The following is a 22,928-nucleotide window of genomic DNA, read 5'->3' as shown; positions in this document are numbered from 1 at the left end:
CTATGTGATCCTATGTAATCCTATGTGATCCTATGTAATCCTATGTAATCCTATGTAATCCTATGCCACTTCCTGGTTTCACAGACGGGCCACTTAGACGTTATATGGTATATTATGTTATATTATGTTATATTATATTATGTTATATTATGTTATGTTATATTATATTATGTTATGTTATGTTGTGTTATATTATATTATGTTATATTATGTTATATTATGTTATATTATGTTATATTATGTTATATTATATTATGTTATATTATGTTATATTATATTATATTATATTATATTATGTTATATTATATTATATTATATTATGTTATATTATATTATATTATATTATGTTATATTATGTTATATTATATTATGTTATATTATATTATATTTATGTTATGTTATATTATATTATGTTATATTATATTATGTTATATTATGTTATATATTATATTATGTTATATTATATTATATTATATTATATTATATTATATTATATTATATTATGTTATATTATATTATATTATGTTGTGTTATATTATATTATATTATATTATGTTATATTATATTATGTTATATTATGTTATATTATATTATATTATATTATATTATGTTATATTATATTATGTTATATTATATTATATTATATTATATTATATTATGTTATATTATGTTATATTATATTATATTATATTATGTTATATTATGTTATATTATATTATGTTATATTATGTTATGTTATATTATGTTATGTTATGTTGTGTTATATTATATTATGTTATATTATGTTATATTATATTATGTTATATTATGTTATATTATGTTATATTATATTATGTTATATTATGTTATATTATGTTATATTATATAATGTTATATTATGTTATATTATATTATGTTATATTATATTATGTTATATTATGTTATATTATGTTATTTATATTATGTTATATTATGTTATATTATGTTATATTATATTATATTATATTATATTATATTATGTTATGTTATATTATGTTATATTATGTTATATTATATTATGTTATATTATGTTATATTATATTATAAACATGTTATATTATGTTATATTATGTTATATTATATTATGTTATATTATATTATAAACACGTTATATTATGTTATATTATAAAGACGTTATATTATGTTATATTATATTATGTTATATTATAAACACATTATATTATGTTATATTATATGTTATATTATGTTATATTATATTATGTTATATTATATTATATTATAAACCCGTTATATTATGTTATATTATAAAGACGTTATATTATGTTATATTATATTATGTTATATTATATGTTATATTATGTTATATTATAAACACGTTATATTATGTTATATTATAAAGACGTTATATTATGTTATATTATAAAGACGTTATATTATGTTATATTATATTATGTTATATTATAAAGACGTTATATTATATTATATTATGTTATATTATGTTATATTATAAAGACGTTATATGGTATATTATGTTATATTATAAAGACGTTATATGGTATATTATGTTATATTATAAAGACGTTATATGGTATATTATGTTATATTATAAAGACGTTATATGGTATATTATGTTATATTATAAAGACGTTATATGGTATATTATGTTATATTATAAAGACGTTATATGGTATATTATGTTATATTATAAAGACGTTATATTATGTTATATTATAAAGACGTTATATTATGTTATATTATATTATGTTATATTATAAAGACGTTATATTATGTTATATTATAAAGACGTTATATTATGTTATATTATGTTATATTATAAAGACGTTATATTATGTTATATTATAAAGACGTTATATTATGTTATATTATAAAGACGTTATATTATGTTATATTATATTATGTTATATTATATTATGTTATATTATAAAGACGTTATATTATGTTATATTATAAAGACGTTATATTATGTTATATTATATTATGTTATATTATAAAGACGTTATATTATGTTATATTATAAAGACGTTATATTATATTATGTTATATTATAAAGACATTATATATTATATTATGTTATATTATGTTATATTATAAAGACATTATATATTATATTATGGTATATTATGTTATATTATAAAGACATTATATATTATATTATGTTATATTATGTTATATTATAAAGACATTATATATTATATTATGGTATATTATGTTATATTATAAAGACATTATATATTATATTATGTTATATTATGTTATATTATAAAGACATTATATATTATATTATGGTATATTATGTTATATTATAAAGACGTTACATGGTATATTATGAGAACATAGGATTTCACCAAAATGACAGGAGTTTCATGATCTTTTTCTTTCTTTCTGGGGGTGGATTATCCCTGTAAGTAAGTAGCCTAATTATGTATCGACTGCACTACTATATTTCAGAACATCAAAGGCCAGTTTATGGTGGGCCTGAGGTGGTGGAACTAGGTGGGATGACGATGGAAAGAGCCACTGGGTGTTGGGAGTCCAGAAAGGTAGATCACACACACACATCCCAGTCCTTCTGGGCAGGCAGAAAATAACTACTACCCTCGACTGAAATACCTTAGTCTGTAGGGGTCCTTTAAAGACCTACTGACAATTAGTTGATTTCATTACTAAAATGAGAAGGATTGGAAGAGACGACACACAGTGTCACCAGTACTGAAGAGAGAGACCGAGAGAGAAGGTAAGAGCGAGAAGGAAAGAGAGTGAAGGAAGAGAGAGAGGAGGAAGAGAAGGTAAGAGAGAGAGACCGAGAGAGAAGGTAAGAGCGAGAAGGAAAGAGAGTGAAGGAAGAGAGAGAGGAGGAAGAGAGAGAGATGGGAGAGGAGGAAGAGAGAGAGATGGGAGAGAAGGTAAGAGAGAGAGAATGAAGAGAAAAAAGATAATGGAGAGAGAAAGAGGGAGAGAGAAGGAAAGAGGGAGAGAGAGAAGGAAAGAGGGACAGAGAGAAAGAAAGAGAGAGAGAGAGAAAGAAAGAAAGAGAGAGAAAGAGAGAGACAGAGACAGAGAGAGAAAGAAAGAGAGAGAAAGAGGGAGAGAGAAAGAAAGAGAGAGAGAGACAGAGAGAGAAAGAGGGAGAGAGAAAGAAAGAAAGAGGGAGAGAGAAGAAAAGAGGGAGAGAAAGAAAGAGGGAGAGAGAAAGAAGGAGAGAGAAAGAGGGACAGAGAAAGAAATAGAGACAGAGAGAAAGAAGAGAGAGAAAGAAGAGAGAGAGAAAGAGAGAGAGAGAAAGAAGAGAGAGAGAAAGAAGAGAGAGAGAGAAAGAAAGAGAGAGAGCACAGGCCTCAAACTTTGTCCATCCATGTGAGTTCAGTCAAGCTTGAACTTTTGATATGAATTAGAATCATCTCTCGCTCAGCTCCCCTTTCTCTCACTGCAGCCGTGCCAGGCCGGTTATGTAGAAATCAGTGCAGGCTCCTCAGAGGAGGGAGGGGAGAACCATCCTCAGTGAATTTCATGAAAATCAGTTGTACCTTTGAGATAAAAATGATGCTAAATATAATCACGTCACCAAATAACTGATTATAACACTATTTTGTATGATATTACAGCACTGTTGGAGTTAGAAACCAAAGAATTTCGATTCTGTTGAAAAACGTATCTTAAACGGAAGCAAAGGGTACAAAAACACTCCTGAATTTGTCCAACAGAAACTCTCGTTTTGCAACTGTTGGACTAATGAATACACCCTATATCAGCTAGATGCAGGCAAGAGTCTGCATGGCGCTATTGAATGTCTGTCACCTCAAATTTGTCTCGCGACCTGTGTGTACCTACGTTGTAAACCTTTATTCATAGGCCGGGTTGTAGCAATCTCATGATGGGTACAGAGACAAATTAGAGTATCATGTAGTAACCTAAACCCATCACTGTTACATTGAACTGGGTGAATATGAATGACAGTAACCTAAACCTGTCACTGTCACATTGAACTGGGTGAATATGAATGACAGTAACCTAAACCTGTCACTGTCACATTGAACTGGGTGAATATGAATGACAGTAACCTAAACCTATCACTGTTACATTGAACTGGGTGAATGACAGTAACCTAAACCTGTCACTGTTACATTGAACTGGGTGAATATGAATGACAGTAACCTAAACCTGTCACTGTTACATTGAACTGAGTGAATATGAATGACAGTAACCTAAACCTGTCACTGTTACATTGAACTGGGTGAATGGAATATGAATGACAGTCATCCAATATGCTGTAATGGAAATAAGGTCATGCTAACGAAAAAAAAATGTTTGTCCTCCCTCATCTAAAACTGGCACTGACCGCCACTGGTAGAAAGTCCCTCTTACATCGTTGGAACAATGGCAGTTGGCCCCAGGCCTCAGTCCCATCAAAGTCACACTCATGTGTCCCTCCACTCCACAGCACTTACACAAAAAGGAAACGAACAGAAGAGAATGAGAAGAAAAAACAACAAAAAAACATGGCCCCCTTTCCACTTCCCGGCAACCCCAGGGCTACATTAACAAGGCCCCATGTCCCTTTTAAAAGAGGAGCAGGGACGTCAGGAGGCTATTCATCTCATCCAGTCTACTACAAAAGCTGACTGCCTACAGAGGTGCACTAGTGAGGCTATTTGAACTGAATGTCTAACTCAGCATTAAGAACAAATCTACTAAACTCCTGTGCTTTGAGAGAGAGAGAGAGAGAGAGAGAGAGAGAGAGAGAGAGAGAGAGAGAGAGAGAGAGAGAGAGAGAGAGAGAGAGGGAGAAATTTATATCAGAGAAATTTCAATCAAAGAGAGAGAGAGAGAGAGAGAGAGAGAGAGAGAGAGAGAGAGAGAGAGAGAGAGAGAGAGAGAGGAATTTCAATCAAAGAGAGAGAGAGAGAGAGAGAGAGAGAGAGAGAGAGAGAGAGAAAGAGAGAGAGGAATTTCAATCAAAGAGAGAGAGAGAGCGAGAGAGAGAGCGAGAACGAGAAATTTCATGAGAGCAAAAGGAATGACAAGGCTTAATGACACAAGGCTTGATGCACTGAGAGGCTGAGAGCCCCTCCAGGCCCAGAGAAACTCATTCATTTAAGTCCATTCCTCATTTTTCTTTTCTGTCATTGTAGCCTAGTAGAAACAAATCTTGAGTCATGTTATTTAGCCCACAGGGCTCTCACAGGGCAGCTAGCCAGCCAATGGTTGGTAACAGCAGGTAAGAGCAGGCTTTTAGTAATAGAATTCCAATACGGTATTTTGGGGAATGGTGAAATGAATACATAATTATATAATGGCAACAATCCATCAAAGATGTTCCGTGTAGAGATGTGATGTGACGTAGCTCGGTTGCCTATTCGGAGAAAAGTGTTGCCGAGTGCAGTTCATTTTCGTTCAGACTAGAACTCTAATTTGTATGAAGATAACTTACAACAGAACAGCATCAAATCTACTTTACAAACAAGAACACTTTTATTTTTATTTTTTTAAAGCCTCCCCCTGTTAGACTACAAATGTATTTAAATGAATCCCAGATACATTTCTACTCATTGAGTTAAAAGGAGGCCATGCTGAGGGATGTAAGAAAACGTCTGTTCTATTGCATCTCCCCAACAGGGAGGCCAAGGGTCCTTCCAAAATGGCACTCTCCTCAATAACCAAATCAGTGAAATCTACTTAACAATGCTCTTGTCTTGGACACAACACCATCAGTGGACGGGTGTAGGCAGGTGACCTTGGGCAGGTCACCTTGGGGTGGTCAATAGGGTTTTTCCCTGCCCTTATTGAGGTTGGGGGTTTACCTTCCACCAGGAATCTCCAGCAAAAGGTTAATTAAGCCTTAGCTTGTTCCCAAGTGCCACTAGACTGACCACTGAACATGGCCAAAGTGTTCAAATCATCATCATCAGTGGCGTTGTGATGTGGCCTAGGTTACATTGGGTGTTTACCCTCTCTACGGGGGTGGGGGGTCTACCCTCTCCCCTCTCTACGGGGTGGGGGGTTTACCCTCTCTACGGGGTGGGGGTGTTTACCCTCTCTACGGGGTGGGGGGGTCTACCCTCTCTACGGGGTGGGGGGGGGGTCTACCCTCTCTACAGGGGTGGGGGGGGTCTACCCTCTCTACAGGGGTGGGGGGGTCTACCCTCTCTACGGAGGGGGTGTTTACCCTCTCTACAGGGGTGGGGGGTCTACCCTCTCTACGGAGGGGGTGTTTACCCTCTCTACGGGGGTGGGGGGTCTACCCTCTCTACGGAGGGGGTGTCTACCCTCTCTACAGGGGTGGGGGGTCTACCCTCTCTACGGAGGGGGTGTTTACCCTCTCTACGGGGGTGGGGGGTCTACCCTCTCTACGGAGGGGGTGTTTACCCTCTCTACAGGAGTGGGGGTCTACCCTCTCTACGGAGGGGGTGTTTACCCCCTCTACAGGGGTGGGGGGTCTACCCTCTCTACGGAGGGGGTGTTTACCCTCTCTACGGGGGGGGGGTCTACCCTCTCTACGGGGGTGGGGGGTCTACCCTCTCTACGGGGGTGGGGGGTCTACCCTCTATGGGGGGGGTGGGGGGTGGGGGGGACTACCCTCTCTACGGGGTGGGTGTTTACCCTCTCCACGGGGGTGGGGGGGGGGTCTACCCTCTCTATGGGGGTGGGGGGGGGGTCTACCCTCTACGGGGTGGGGGGTCTACCCTCTACAGGGGTGGGTGTTTACCCTCTCTACAGGGGTGGGGGGTCTACCTAGACACCTGAAACCCCACCTCTTTAAGGAATACCTAGGATAGGATAAGTATTCCCCCCCCCCTTTAAGATTTAGATGCACTATTGTAAAGTGACTGTTCCACTGGATGTCATAAGGTGAATGCACCAATTTGTAAGTCGCTCTGGATAAGAGCGTCTGCTAAATGACTTAAATGTAAATGTACCCTCTCTACGGGGTGGGGGTGTTTCCCCTCTCTACAGGGGCGGGGGTGTTTCCCCTCTCTACAGGGGGTGGGGGTCTACCCTCTCTACGGGGTGGGTGTTTCCCCTCTCTACGGGGGTGGGTGTCTACCCTCTCCACGGGGTGGGGGTCTACCCTCTCCACGGGGGTGGGTGTTTACCCTCTCTACGGGGATGGGGGGGTCTACCCTCTCTACGGGGGTGGGTGTTTACCCTCTCTATGGGGGGGGGTGTTTCCCCTCTCTACGGGGGTGGGGGTCTACCCTCTCTACGGGGGTGGGGTTTCCCTCTCTACGGGGTGGGTGTTTCCCCTCTCTACGGGGTGGATGTCTACCCTTCCACGGGGGTGGGAGGGTTTACCCTCTCTACGGGGGTGGGGGGTTTACCCTGTCTACGGGGGTGGGGGGTTTACCCTCTCTACGGGGTGGGGGGGGTCTACCCTCTCTACGGGGGTGGGTGTTTACCCTCTCTACAGGGGTGGGGGGGTCTACCATCTCTACAGGGGTGGTGGGGGTCTACCATCTCTACGGGGGTGGTGGGGGTCTACCATCTCTACGGGGTGGTGGGGGTCTACCATCTCTACGGGGGTGGTGGGGTCTACCATCTCTACGGGGTGGTGGGGGTCTACCATCTCTACGGGGGTGGTGGGCCTTAGTTCCACTCGACTGACCAGCTCAGACAAACAGGATCTTCTTCACTGCTGCATTTACATTTAAGTCATTTAGCAGACGCTCTTATCCAGAGCGACTTACAAATTGGTGCATTCACCTTATGACATCCAGTGGAACAGTCACTTTACAATAGTGCATCTAAATCTTAAAGGGGGGTGAGAGGGATTACTTATCCTATCCTAGGTATTCCTTAAAGAGGTGGGGTTTCAGGTGTCTCCGGAAGGTGGTGATTGACTCCGCTGTCCTGGCGTCGTGAGGGAGTTTGTTCCACCATTGGGGGGCCAGAGCAGCGAACAGTTTTGACTGGGCTGAGCGGGAGCTGTACTTCCTCAGTGGTAGGGAGGCGAGCAGGCCAGAGGTGGATGAACGCAGTGCCCTTGTTTGGGTGTAGGGCCTGATCAGAGCCTGGAGGTACTGAGGTGCCGTTCCCCTCACAGCTCCGTAGGCAAGCACCATGGTCTTGTAGCGGATGCTGCACGGTTCAGTAAAGGGCTGTAGTTACAGCCACTATAATCCTCCTGTGTTTCAGTAAAGGGCTGTAGTTACAGCCACTATAATCCTCCTGTGTTTCAGTAAAGGGCTGTAGTTACAGCCACTATAATCCTCCTGTGTTTCAGTAAAGGGCTGTAGTTACAGTCCGTCTCGGTGGTCTTTTACCCGGGAACGCTTGTCCACCAACACACACCATCGTCCGGGTTTCAGATAATTTCCAAACCTTTTACTGTTAGCTAGCTAAGAGTCCATCTCAGATCCAAAGTAGAGCACTTCCTGGTTCTCTTTTCATTCAGGAAATCCTTATCTGACTGGCTGAATTAAATATTGAAGGGCTGTAGTTAGAGCCACTATAATCCTCCTGTATTTTTGTAAAAGGGCTGTAGCTACAGATGGCCATCTGAGACAATGTTAATCTCATTTTCCCTTCTCCACTTAGATAATCACACTATCTGGGTCCCAAACGGTGCCCTTTAGGGCCCATAGGGCTCTGGTTAAACGTAGTGCACTATAAAAGGGTTTTTTGGGAGAGGTGGGTACCATTTGGAATGCAAAAAAAGTGTGATGCAGACAGAGATGGTGAGTGTGTACAGAGCAGCTCCAGTCTTCTCCGTTCAGGAATTAGAGAGTGAGGCGCTAGTATTACATTACTTTAATCCTATAAAGTCACCGGTAGAAGTAAAAGCTCCTCTATTAGGGAGTAAAAACCGCACCACCACTGGCAACAACAATTCTGTTATCAGATCTTCTCCAAGGACAGTACTCGGGGAGGTTGGGTTTGAAATCAGGAAGCCTCCAACATTGACTCTGTACCGGTACCCCCTGTATATAGCCTCCACATTGACTCTGTACCGGTACCCCCTGTATATAGCCTCCAACATTGACTCTGTACCGGTACCCCCTGTATATAGCCTCCACATTGACTCTGTACCGGTACCCCCGGTATATAGCCTCTACATTGACTCTGTACCGGTACCCCCTGTATATAACCTCCACATTGACTCTGTACCGTAATACCCTGTATATAACCTCCACATTGACTCTGTACCGGTACCCCCTGTATATAACCTCCACATTGACTCTGTACCGGTACCCCCTGTATATAGCCTCCACATTGACTCTGTACCGGTACCCCCGGTATATAGCCTCTACATTGACTCTGTACCGGTACCCCCTGTATATAACCTCCACATTGACTCTGTACCGTAATACCCTGTATATAACCTCCACATTGACTCTGTACCGGTACCCCCTGTATATAACCTCCACATTGACTCTGTACCGGTACCCCCTGTATATAGCCTCCACATTGACTCTGTACCGGTACCCCCTGTATATAGCCTCCACATTGACTCTGTACCATAACACCCTGTATATAGCCTCCACATTGACTTTGTACCGGTACCCCCTGTATATAGCCTCCACATTGACTCTGTACCGGTACCCCCTGTATATAGCCTCCACATTGACTCTGTACCATAACACCCTGTATATAGCCCCCTGTATATAGCCTCCACATTGACTCTGTACCATAACACCCTGTATATAGCCTCCACATTGACTCTGTACTGGTACCCCCTGTATATTGCCTCCACATTGACTCTGTACTGGTACCCCCTGTATATAGCCTCCACATTGACTCTGTACCGTAACATCCTGTATATAGCATGTACATTTGTCAACAGTTACAGCCTTGAGTCTTCTTGGGTATGACGTACAAGCTTGTCACACCTGTATTTAGGGAGTTTCTCCCATTCTTCTCTGCAGATCCTCAAGTTCTGTCAGGTTGGATGGGGAGCGTTGCTGCACAGCTATTTTCAAGTCTCTCCAGAGATGTTCGATTGGGTTCAAGTCCGGGCTCTGGCTGGGCCACTCAAGGACATTCAGAGACTTGTCCCGAAGCCACTCCTGCGTTGTCTTGGCTGTGTGCTTAGGGTCGTTGTCCTGTTGGAAGGTGAACCTTCACCCTAGTCTGAGGTCCTGAGCGCTCTGGAGCAGGTTTTAATCAAGGATCTCTCTGTCCTTTGCTCCATTAATCTTTCCCTCAACCCTGACTAGTCTCTCAGTCCCTGCCGCTGAAAAACACCCCACAGCATGATGCTGCCACCACCATGCTTCACCGTAGGGATGGTGCCTGGTTTCCTCCAGATGTTTGGCTTGCAGGCCAATAACTTCAATCTTAGTTTCATCAGACCAGAGAATCTTGTTTCTCATGGTCTGAGATTCCTTTAGGTGCCTTTTTTTAGCAAACTCCAAGCGGGCTGTCATGTGCCTTTTTACTGAGGAGTGGCTTCCGTTGACCTCATGGCTTGGTTTATGCACTCTCAACTGGGTGACCTTATATAGACAGGGGTCTGCATACTTTTCAGAATGCACCGTCATGGATTACGATGCGGTTATAATGCTTGTATGAACCCTTATGTCTTATACCCTAATAAAAATGTTAATATCAATCATTAACTGCACTGCACTGTTCTGCAGAGAAGTGTTCAGGTAACTAATGCTTGCCTCACTGAGTCAAGACTATTGAGGGCGAGTGAACAAGGAAGTAAGAGATATCATGTCTTCACCTTAGACCACCTTCAGGTGACCCTGTAGAATAACTGGACTGTCTGCTACCTCGTGTATAATTTGGCTCATAATCAAAGTGGTGGTACAGTACATGGGTGCATTTGCCAGACATAGAGGAAGTGATGCAGTCGAGAACGCTGTGAGACCGGTTAGTCAAGATCAAGATAAAGTCTGAGTGCCAGAGAGTCTGCTGTGAGGACAACGTTCTGTCAAATCCCAAAAGGATCCTTTTACCGCCACCAAACAGACCAACCGGGCAGCGTTTTGACCCTCAGAATGTTCCCGTTTTGTAGGCTGAGTGCCAACTAATTTTTGTCATTGTCACCTCTTGAATAAACAACCCAAAATAACTAGTGATTTTTTTTGTATTTTTGGTTGTTCAGACAATTAGACCAAGTCCATTTTTTTGTACCCCCTTTTCCTCCCCAATTTCGTGGTTTCCAATTGTTTAGTAGCTACCATCTTGTCTCATCGCTACAACTCCCGTACGGGCTCGGGAGAGACGAAGGCTTAAAGTCATGCGTCTATCCGGTTACGACAGAGCCTGGGCGCGAACCCAGAGTCTCTGGTGGCACAGCTGGCGCTGCAGTACAGCGCCCTTAACCACTGCGCCACCTGGGAGGCCGACCAAGTCCATTTCAACCAAAATGTTTTTTTTTTTGTTTTTTTCTGAACATTTAGGCAAGTTAGCTGGCTAACTCATGGTTAATATTCTCCCCTCTAGGGGACAGGTCAACATTACTGTTACCTGGTGTTTGGTTCCCATGTTGATCGTGTGAAATAGATCTGCTACAGCACTGACCTGACACAGAAGGCATCTTATGTGTCGAATAACCCTCTCTCATAGACACTAAAAAACACATTCAATAAACAGCCATACAATGTTGATACAAGTAACATTGAATGGAAATGGTCTGCAGTTATGGAAATGTAATCCGGTAACGAAATAAAGATAAGTCGAACAGTGGCTCTTAAAAGATGGGCTCATTTGAATTTATGCTGGACTGTTGTGTGTTCATTTGTGGTAGTTGGATAAAAGGCATGCCAGCGCCGTAATTGAGGGAGACTGATCCTTATTGAATCGTTTCTTATAATGGTAAGTTATTAGTGTTCAATGTGCACCCCAATCAGCAGGTAGCCTGGCGGTTAGAGACAGGTAGCCTGGCGGTTAGAGACAGGTAGCCTGGCGGTTAGAGACAGGTAGCCTGGCGGTTAGAGACAGGTAGCCTGGCGGTTAGAGACAGGTAGCCTGGTGGTTAGAGACAGGTAGCCTGGTGGTTAGAGACAGGTCGCCTGGTGGTTAGAGACAGGTAGCCTGGTGGTTAGAGACAGGTCGCCTGGTGGTTAGAGACAGGTAGCCTGGTGGTTAGAGACAGGTAGCCTAGTGGTTACAGACAGGTAGCCTAGTGGTTAGAGCAGGTAGCCTAGTGGTTAGAGCAGGTAGCCTAGTGGTTAGAGCAGGTAGCCTAGTGGTTACAGACAGGTAGCCTAGTGGTTAGAGACAGGTGGCCTAGTGGTTAGAGCAGGTAGCCTAGTGGTTAGAGCAGGTAGCCTAGTGGTTAGAGCAGGTAGCCTAGTGGTTAGAGCAGGTAGCCTAGTGGTTAGAGCAGGTAGCCTAGTGGTTAGAGACAGGTAGCCTAGTGGTTAGAGACAGGTAGCCTAGTGGTTAGAGACAGGTAGCCTAGTGGTTAGAGACAGGTAGCCTAGTGGTTAGAGACAGGTAGCCTAGCGGTTAGAGACAGGTAGCCTGGCGGTTAGAGACAGGTAGCCTGGCGGTTAGAGACAGGTAGCCTGGAGGTTAGAGACAGGTAGCGGTTAGAGCAGGTAGCCTGGCGGTTAGAGACAGGTAGCCTGGCGGTTAGAGACAGGTAGCCTGGAGGTTAGAGACAGGTAGCCTGGCGGTTAGAGACAGGTAGCCTGGTGGTTAGAGACAGGTAGCCTGGTGGTTAGAGACAGGTAGCCTGGTGGTTAGAGACAGGTAGCCTGGAGGTTAGAGACAGGTAGCCTGGTGGTTAGAGACAGGTAGCCTGGTGGTTAGAGACAGGTAGCCTGGTGGTTAGAGACCTAGTGGTTAGACCTGGTGGTTAGAGACAGGTTAGAGCAGCCTGGTGGTTAGAGAGGTAGCCTAGTGGTTATAACAGCCTGGTGGTTAGAGGTAGCCTAGTGGTTAGAGCCTAGCCTAGTGGTTAGAGCAGGTAGCCTAGTGGTTAGAGACTGGTGGTTAGAGCAGGTAGCCCAGTGGTTAGACAGGTGGCCTAGACAGGTGGTTAGAGCAGCCTGGTGGTTAGAGACAGGTAGCCTAGTGGTTAGAGCAGGTAGCCTTGTGGTTAGAGACTGGTAGTCTAGTGGTTAGAGCAGGTAGCCTAGTGGTTAGAGCAGGTAGCCTAGTGGTTAGAGCAGGTAGCCTAGTGGTTAGAGTGTTGGGCCAGTAACCGAAAGGTTGCTGGATCAGATCCCTGAGCTGACAAGGTAAAAATCTGTCGTTTTGCCCCTGAACAAGGCATTTCACCCAGTGTTCCTAGTCCGTCATTGTAAATAAGAATTTGTTCTTAACTGACTTGCCTAGTAAAATAAAAACTCAAATCCATGCTCAAATCCAAACTCATGGCCATGCTGCTGCTCCAGTTTCAACTGGCCTGGGCCCTAGGACCATGTCCCAGGACTACCTGACATGAGGACTCCTTGCTGTCCCCAGTCCACCTGGCCATGCTCCTGCTCCAGTTTCAACTGACCTGAGCCCTAGGACCATGCCCCAGGACTACCTGACATGATGGCTCCTTGCTGTCCCCAGTCCACCTGACTGTGCTGCTGCTCCAGTTTCAACTGTTCTGCCTTATTATTATTTGACCATGCTGGTCATTTATGAACATTTGAACATCTTGGTCATGTTCTGTTATAATCTCTACCCGGCACAGCCAGAAGAGGACTGGCCACCCCACATAGCCCGGTTCCTCTCTAGGTTTCTTCCTAGGTTTTGGCCTTTCTAGGGAGTTTTTCCTAGCCACCGTGCTTTTACACCTGCATTGTTTGCTGTTTGGGGTTTTAGGCTGGGTTTCTGTACAGCACTTTGAGATATCAGCTGATGTACGAAGGGCTATATAAATAAATTTGATTTGATTTTGATTTGATTTGAAATAAAAAAATGATGAGTGGTTAGACATGGAAGTAGTACAAGGCCTATATTTACAACAACAACAACAGAATGTAAGCGTTGCTGAAGCTTTCAGACAAATATGAAGAGATATACTGAACAACTACCTCAGAGAGAGTACAGAAGACAAAGTGATTAGTGAGGAAAGCAAAGTCAGTAGACTAGTGCCCCCTTATGGAAATGGGACTCGTTTCAGACCTCCTCGTCTATCTGATGACAGCCCGCCTACAAGACATCAATGTCTATGCTCCAGGAACGCAGACGCTAACTGTCCCACTGTGTTCCCGTGAACAGAACTCTTGACTTGTCAGAGCTATTCTATTGGCCGTTGCCTTCTGATGTCAGCCCGCCTACAAGACATCAATGTCTATGCTCCAGGAACGCAGACGCTAACTGTTCCCGTGGGAACACAGAACTCTTGACTTGTCAAAGCTATTCTATTGGCCGTTGCCTTCTGATGTGAAAAGATTATGTCAATAGATACACCTTTCAGCATCCTAACGTAAAAATATGACGAGAACTAAAACCAACTGAGCTCCGGTGGTTCACATTAGCTCGGTTGGTATAGCAACGACAAGATAGTGGGTTTGACCCCTGGATCAATGGTATACAAAACATATCCACAATGTAAATCACTTTGGATAAAAGTGTCTTCTAAATGGCATTTATTATTTATATATATATATATATGAACTATTCTACAAAAATGTGCCTCTTTTGTGATCAAAGAGGAAGGAGGGTAAACTCACACCTTTCTGCAGAAGTTGATGTCAGGGGAATGTCCTAATGTTATATGACAATATGAAACATCGTAAGTAGTACCTGTAGAAGTTGATGTCAGGGTAGTTGAAATATTCTGACTTCCTGGAGTTGCGTCGGGGAAAGGTACAGAAGAAGGCATTGGCCAATAGGGAAGCCACCTGCATCTGAGACAGGGTGATGGAGTGGTTCACCCCTTCCTTCAGCAGAGGGATGGGCTGGGGGAAAAGACAAACTAATTTCTTGACTTGCATTTTTGAGTCATTAAACAGACGCTCTTGTCCAGAGAGACTTACAGTTGCTTGACTTCTTAGTGGAGTAAACGTGGAGTAGTGGAGTAAAGGTGGAGTAGTGGAGTAAAATAGCAGTAGTGGAGTAAAATAGCAGTAGTGGAGTAAACGTGGAGTAAAATTGCAGTAGTGGAGTAAACGTGGACTAAAATAGCAGTAGTGGAGTAAAATAGGAGTAGTGGAGTAAAATAGGAGTAGTGGAGTAAACGTGGATTAAAATAGCAGTAGTGGAGTAAAATAGCAGTAGTGGAGTAAAATAGCAGTAGTGGAGTAAAATAGCAGTAGTGGAGTAAAATAGCAGTAGTGGAGTAAAATAGCAGTAGTGGAGTAAAATAGGAGTAGTGGAGTAAAATAGGAGTAGTGGAATAAAATAGGAGTAGTGGAGTAAAATAGGAGTAGTGGAGTAAAATAGGAGTAGTGGAGTAAAATAGGAGTAGTGGAGTAAAATAGGAGTAGTGGAGTAAAATAGCAGTAGTGGAGTAAAATAGCAGTAGTGGAGTAAAATAGCCAAAGTGGTGATTGAAGGAGGTCAACATAATGATGTTGGCCATTTAAAGCCCTCGTCTGTGAATCCAAAAACACCAGGGTTGGTGCCTGTTCCTTAAAACATGGCGATTGATTGGTTCATTCATTCCTTAAGGAAAATACAAAGGTGCATTTGAAATGGCATCCTATGGCTCTGGTCAACAGTAGTGCACTATATAGGGTTCTGGTCAACAGTAGTGTACTATATAGGGCTCTGGTCAACAGTAGTGCACTATATAGGGCTCTGGTCAACAGTAGTGCACTATATAGGGCTCTGGTCAACAGTAGTGCACTATATAGTGCTCTGGTCAACAGTAGTGCACTATATAGGGCTCTGGTCAACAGTAGTGCACTATATAGGGCTCTGGTCAACAATAGTGCACTATATAGGGCTCTGGTCAACAGTAGTGCACTATATAGGGCTCTGGTCAACAGTAGTGCACTATATAGGGCTCTGGTCAACAGTAGTGCACTATATAGGGCTCTGGTCAACAGTAGTGCACTATATAGGGCTCTGGTCAACAGTAGTGCTCTATATAGGGCTCTGGTCAACAGTAGTGCACTATATAGGGCTCTGGTCAACAGTAGTGTACTATATAGGGCTCTGGTCAACAGTAGTGTACTATATAGGGCTCTGGTCAACAGTAGTGTACTATATAGGGCTCTGGTCAACAGTAGTGCACTATATAGGGCTCTGGTCAACAGTAGTGCACTATATAGGGCTCTGGTCAACAGTAGTGTACTATATAGGGCTCTGGTCAACAGTAGTGTACTATATAGGGCTCTGGTCAACAGTAGTGCACTATATAGGGCTCTGGTCAACAGTAGTGCACTATATAGGGCTCTGGTCAACAGTAGTGCACTATATAGGGCTCTGGTCAACAGTAGTGCACTATATAGGGCTCTGGTCAACAGTAGTGCACTATATAGGGCTCTGGTCAACAGTAGTGCACTATATAGGGCTCTGGTCAACAGTAGTGCACTATATAGGGCTCTGGTCAACAGTAGTGCACTATATAGGGCTCTGGTCAACAGTAGTGCACTATATAGGGCTCTGGTCAACAGTAGTGCACTATATAGGGCTCTGGTCAACAGTAGTGCACTATATAGGGCTCTGGTCAACAGTAGTGCATTATATAGGGCTCTGGTCAACAGTAGTGCACTATATAGGGCTCTGGTCAACAGTAGTGCACTATATAGGGCTCTGGTCAACAGTAGTGTACTATATAGGGCTCTGGTCAACAGTAGTGTACTATATAGGGCTCTGGTCAACAGTAGTGCACTATATAGGGCTCTGGTCAACAGTAGTGTACTATATAGGGTTCTGGTCAACAGTAGTGCACTATATAGGGCTCTGGTCAACAGTAGTGTACTATATAGGGCTCTGGTCAACAGTAGTGCACTATATAGGGCTCTGGTCAACAGTAGTGTACTATATAGGGCTCTGGTCAACAGTAGTGTACTATATAGGGCTCTGGTCAACAGTAGTGCACTATATAGGGCAGTGTTTCAAAACTCCAGTCCTCTCAAACAGCACACATTTTATTGTAGCTCCGGACAAGCTCAGTTAGTTGACAAGTTGAATCTGGTATGTTTGTCTGGGGTTACAATACAATGTGTACTGTTTGCGAGTACTGGAGGAGTAGAGTTTGGAAACACTGATATTTCAAATAGGGTGCCATTTTGAAAGCAGACAAACTGGGTGCCATTTTGAAAGCAGACAAACAGGGTGCCATTTTGGAAGCAGACAAATAGGGTGCCATTTTGGAAGCAGACAAATAGGGTGCCATTTTCGATCCCCGGGACCACCCATACGTAGAATGTATGCACACATGACTGTAAGTCGCTTTGGATAAAAGCGTCTGCTAAATGGCATATATTATTATTATTATTATATTTTGGAAGCAGACAAATAGGGTGCCATTTTGGAAGCAGACAAATAGGGTGCCATTTTGGAAGCAGACAAATAGGGTGCCATTTTGGAAGCAGACAAATAGGGTGCCATTTTGGAAGCAGACAAACAGGGTGCCATTTTGGAAGCAGACAAACAGGGTGCCATTTTGGAAGAAGACAAAGGGTTGATTAAGGGAGGTCAAAATAATGAGTTTGGTCATTTAAAAACAAGGCAGCTGAATGATATTAAGTAAATTAACAAAATACTAATTTAGGCCCTTACTCGTGGAGATGTTCAAATCAACCAGTATAGCCTTAATCACAGTCGAGGGTCATCTATAATCTATTTAACTCAAGTAGGGCTAAATTACTAATCCGGATTGAGGGTTAGCAAATACACAATGTCTTTAACGTAAGTGGTAGTCATTTCTTTTGGCATAAAATGTAAGTGAAAAAGAGCATAGTGGAACGAGACGAATGTAGAATAGACGATACACACACTAGACCAGATTTGTCCTAAATCGGCACAAAACCTGCTACAGAGGCACCGTGACGACAGAGAACAATCATTTTCTCACAAAATGGTGGTTAAGGAAAAATGACGAAGGTAGTTTTTTGGTCCCTTGTTCAAATCAAAAAGAATTACAAGTGACTCTTTGCACACCGTCATGACTGCTGACACATTCAATACATAAATCAGAGAGCTAGATCGGCACGAGTTCCCAATTTGGAGTTAGAGAGAGGAGGAATATAATGGGGACTGAGCCCATTCGGCTTGGGTCTTCCTATTAATCTCTGGTCCAGGCTCCTCCAGCAGCACCTCACAGAAAACCAATAGATTTCAAGAGGCTCAATCTCATCTCAGACTAGCTGACTCTTTATGGCCAAGTTAGCTCTAATCCGGGGGCTTGGAATCTGTTTGTGCTGTGGAATCTAGTTGTCTTTCTATTTTTTGGAGAGGTCCACTGATGCTCATGTCAGGGAATGGTCCTTAACATTTCAACATGTAGCCTAAGGCTTGTGAGGTATGTACCGTATACTGAGGTATTTGGGGAAAAAGCCACATGCTGGTTTTTCCCAATTTCGTCAATACCGTTGAAACTATTTATTGAAAGTTTATTTTTTTATAAATATAATTTAATATTTGTAGCAACTTAAAGTAAATCCCTGCAGTCAAACTTGTGCAATACCGTTAGGAGATAAAAGCAGATTGCAGTGTTCATTACACCTGTCACATTATCGTTCATTATGAAGCTTACAGGTAAATCCCCAGTCTCACGTCACATGGTGTTTGTTTACACACAACGACGAGAGACCGGAGCCTTGTTGTGCAGCACGCGCCAGGTGATCTAGTTACAGTACAGAATTCACAACTAAATGCCTGTCAGCTAGATATCTGTTAACTATTAATGACCTTGTCTTAACATGGGATTCATGCTCTACAGTTATGTTAGGGTTGTGGCGGTCACGAAATTGTGTCAACCGGTGATTTGTCAAGCAAAAACTGTAGGTCTTATGGGCAAATTGAACATTAATTAACATAAAAAAATAAATAAAAACATTTAGCATCTCCTTGCTTCCACACTGATGCAGACCTTTGCAACATCTACATTTTAAAAAAGTCTAACAAAACCCATGTAATATAGAGACAAGATTTGCTTAGAATTCTGTGGCCTTATTTTATAGTACGAAGAATATAATTGAACAAAGCTGAATAGAAAGGGTATTTTCTCCAAAGGATTTGAGGGAGTCATCTCACAGATTACTGCACCTGTACATAGCCCACCTATAATTTAGCCCAAACAACTACCTCTTTCCCAACTGTATTTATTTTATTTATTTATTTTGCTCCTTTGCACCCCATTATTTTTACTTCTACTTTGCACATTCTTCCACTGCAAATCTACCATTCCAGTGTTTTACTTGCTATATTGCATTTACTTTGCCACCATGGCCTTTTTTGCCTTTACCTCCCTTCTCACCTCATTTGCTCACATCGTATATAGACTTGTTTATACTGTATTATTGACTGTATGTTTGTTTTACTCCATGTGTAACGCTGTGTCGTTGTATCTGTCGAACTGCTTTGCTTTATCTTGGCCAGGTCGCAATAGTAAATGAGAAATTGTTCTCAACTTGCCTACCTGGTTAAATAAAGGTGTTCTCAACTGGCCTACCTGGTTAAATAAAGGTGTTCTCAACTGGCCTACATGGTTAAATAAAAGTGTTCTCAACTGGCCTACCTGGTTAAATAAAGGTGTTCTCAACTTGCCTACCTGGTTAAATAAAGGTGTTCTCAACTGGCCTACCTGGTTAAATAAAGGTGTTCTCAACTGGCCTACCTGGTTGAAAATAAAGGTGTTCTCAACTGGCCTACCTGGTTAAATAAAGGTGTTCTCAACTGGCCTACATGGTTAAATAAAGGTGTTCTCAACTGGCCTACCTGGTTAAATAAAGGTGTTCTCAACTGGCCTACCTGGTTAAATAAAGGTGTTCTCAACTGGCCTACCTGGTTAAATAAAGGTGTTCTCAACTTGCCTACCTGGTTAAATAAAGGTGTTCTCAACTAGCCTACCTGGTTAAATAAAGGTGCTCTCAACTAGCCTACCTGGTTAAATAAAGGTGTTCTCAACTGGCCTACCTGGTTAAATAAAGGTGTTCTCAACTAGCCTACCTGGTTAAATAAAGGTGAAATAAATAAATAAATAAATAAATAAACACGGGGCTATTCCATGTTGAGCGGTTAACAAAGAAATAGATGTTCCTATTCATTTAGAGTTATTAATGTAACTTTTAGTTCTACAAATGTTGGTCTTTATGTTCAGATGTTTAATACATTGTATGATGCAACTCTTATGATGATTTGAAAAAAGTCGCTTGAAAAGGCATGAGCTCTGCATTGTTTTTTTGTTTTTTTTTGGCGCAGGCTGTACACACTACATCAGTCACTCAGTCGCAATTTGACAAGCACTTGATAATGCTTTAGGATTTCACGGAGGCATCCCCTTTGCGTGGTCATAACGCACCCTAAAAAAAAATGTATCCATGCCTTTCGTTGGTCAGTGGCCGTTGTGCGCTTCTCCCTGAGTGCTGCGCGCTTCGTCACGTGATCGGGTCTCACAGGCTACAAGTGAAGACAGAGACACATCGGGGATGCAACTGTGCTCGTCCTTTTCCAATTCCGGGGTGCATGTTGAACTATCGGAAGAACCGTCTACATGTACTTTTCGCCAGCCAACAAGATCAGTAGACCTAACAAACAGCAACAGCACAGAACAAAAGTAGACCTATTCTGTGTGAGAAATAAATATTCCAAACATAGTCTGGGACAGTTGTTGGATGCGATAGATCCCAAATGTATACAACCAATGGCATTAAAAAATAAAAACACTTTTTATGCAATGTGGCTGACGCAATGGATCAGAACGTTTAGCTTTAAATGTTGATAAACTATTAGGCTATTTCTTCACATTATAAGTGCAGCAATGTGCACGTGGTAGTAGGCTATTTCTTCACATTATAAGTGCAGCAATGTGCACATGGTAGTAGGCTATAAGTGGGAATGTCCCATTAGCGGAAAGCATCGTTATAAAAAGTGACCGCAAATGCAATTATGCAGGTAACACTTTTATTATAAAGGTTTCTTATGGTGAAAATGATCTTCCCCAAATTCACGCTTGGCTTATGTATCTCAGTTAGGCTCTTACACCCCTTGTAAAGCAGATTCATGTGCTTATTTTTTAAAGAAGTTATTTGGCCGCTTTAGTTTTGATACAAAACCTTATTTAAAAAAAAGATACAGGCCTATGGGCTAGGCTACATGAGGTGTGCGATTGCGAAAAAAGTTGCAAAAGAAAGGCATTGTTTTTTTATGCTGGGCATCATTCACGAGTGATAATAAATCATTCACAAGCTAATATTGTCACCCATCAGACTAATCCTGATTTAATCTAGTCTTTACATACACACACACACACACACACACACACACACACACACACACACACACACACACACACACACACACACACACACACACACACACACACACACACACACACACACACACACACACACACACACACACACACACACACACACACACACACACACACAATATAGTGTAGACAGTTGAAGTCTGAAGTTTACATCCACATTAGCCAAATAAATTAAAACTCAGTTTTTCACAATTCCTGACATTTAATCTCAGTAAAAATTCCTTGTCTTAGGTCAGTTAGGATCACCGCTTTATTTTAAGAATGTGAAATGTCAGAATAATAGTAGAGAGAATTATTTATTTCAGCATTTATTTCTTTCATCACATTCCCAGTGGGTCAGAAGTTTACATGCACCCACTTAATATTTGGTAGCTTGCCTTTAAATGGTTTAACTTGGATCAAACATTCTGTGTAGCCTTCCACAAGCTTCCCACAATAAGTTGGGTGAATTCTGGCCCATTCCTCCTGACTGAGCTGGTGTAACTGAGTCAGGTTTGTAGGCCTCCTTGCTCACACACGGTTTTTCCGTTCTGCCCACAAATTATCTATAGAATTGAGGTCAGGGCTTTGTGATGGCAACTCCAATACCTTGACTTTGTTGTCCTTTTTGTCACAACTTTGGAAGTATGCTTGGGGACATTGTCCATTTGGAAGACCAATTTGCGACCAAGCTTTAACTTCCTGACTGATGTCTTGAGATGTTGCTTCAATATATCCCATGTAATTTTCTTGCCTCATGATGCCATTTATTTTGTGAAGTGCACCAGTCCCTCTTGCAGCAAAGCACCCCCACAACATAATGATGCCACCCCTGTACTTCACGGTTGGGATGGTGTTCTTCAGCTTGCAAGCCTCCCCCTTTTTCCTCCAAACATAACAATGGTCATTATGGCCAAACTGGTCTGATGAAACAAAAAAATTGAACTGAGGACATTTTTCCAAAAAGTATGATCTTTGTCCCCGTGTGCAGTTGCAAACCGTAGTCTGGCTTGTTTATGGTAGGTTTGGAGCAGTGGCTTCTTCCTTGCTGAGCAGCCTTTCAGGTTATGTCGATATAGGACTTGTTTTACTGTGGATATAGATACTTTTGTACCGGTTTCCTCCAGAATCTTCATAAGGTTCTTTGCTGTTGTTCTGGGATTGATTTGCACTTTTCGAACCAAAGTACGTTTATCTCTAGGAGACAGAATGCGTCTCCTTCCTGAGCGGTATGATGGCTGCATGGTCCCATGGTGTTTATACCTGCGTACTATTGTTTGTACAGATGAACGTGGTACCTTCAGCCGTTTGAAAATTGCTCCCAAGGTTGAACAAGACTTTTCTGAGGTCTTGGCGGAGTTTTTTTGATTTCCCCATGATGTCAAGCAAAGAGGCACTGAGTTTGAAGGTAGGTCCTTGAAATACATCCACAGGTACACCTCCAATTGACTCATATTATGTCAATTAGCCCATCAGAAGCTTCTAAAGCCATGACATAATTTTCTGGAATTTTCCAAGCTGTTTAAAAGGCACAGTCAACTTAGTGTATGTAAACTTTTGGCCCACTGGAATTGTGATACAGTGAATTATAAGTGAAATAGATGTAGATGTCCTAACTGACTTGCCAAAACTATAGGTTTGTTCACAAGACATTTGTGGAGGTGTTGAA

The 22,928-nt window shown here is 41.8% G+C and overlaps 1 protein-coding gene across 2 annotated transcripts in view; it reads right to left on the bottom strand.

Moving 5' to 3' along the window:
* LOC124040439 (poly(ADP-ribose) glycohydrolase-like) overlaps positions 1 to 22,928 on the bottom strand; it is a 107,467-nt gene that overhangs the window by 43,927 nt on the left and 40,612 nt on the right. For both annotated transcript variants that reach the window (XM_046357643.1, XM_046357642.1), the window contains one exon: positions 14,638 to 14,792. In XM_046357643.1, coding sequence (XP_046213599.1) covers positions 14,638 to 14,792 — 155 coding nt within the window. The remainder of the gene's footprint in view (positions 1 to 14,637; positions 14,793 to 22,928) is intronic.

Source organism: Oncorhynchus gorbuscha, linkage group LG07, assembly GCF_021184085.1.
Source record: "Oncorhynchus gorbuscha isolate QuinsamMale2020 ecotype Even-year linkage group LG07, OgorEven_v1.0, whole genome shotgun sequence".
NCBI lineage: Eukaryota > Metazoa > Chordata > Actinopteri > Salmoniformes > Salmonidae > Oncorhynchus > Oncorhynchus gorbuscha.
The sequence above is the reverse complement of the archived record's forward strand: the minus strand, read 5'-3'. Positions and strand labels throughout refer to the sequence as shown.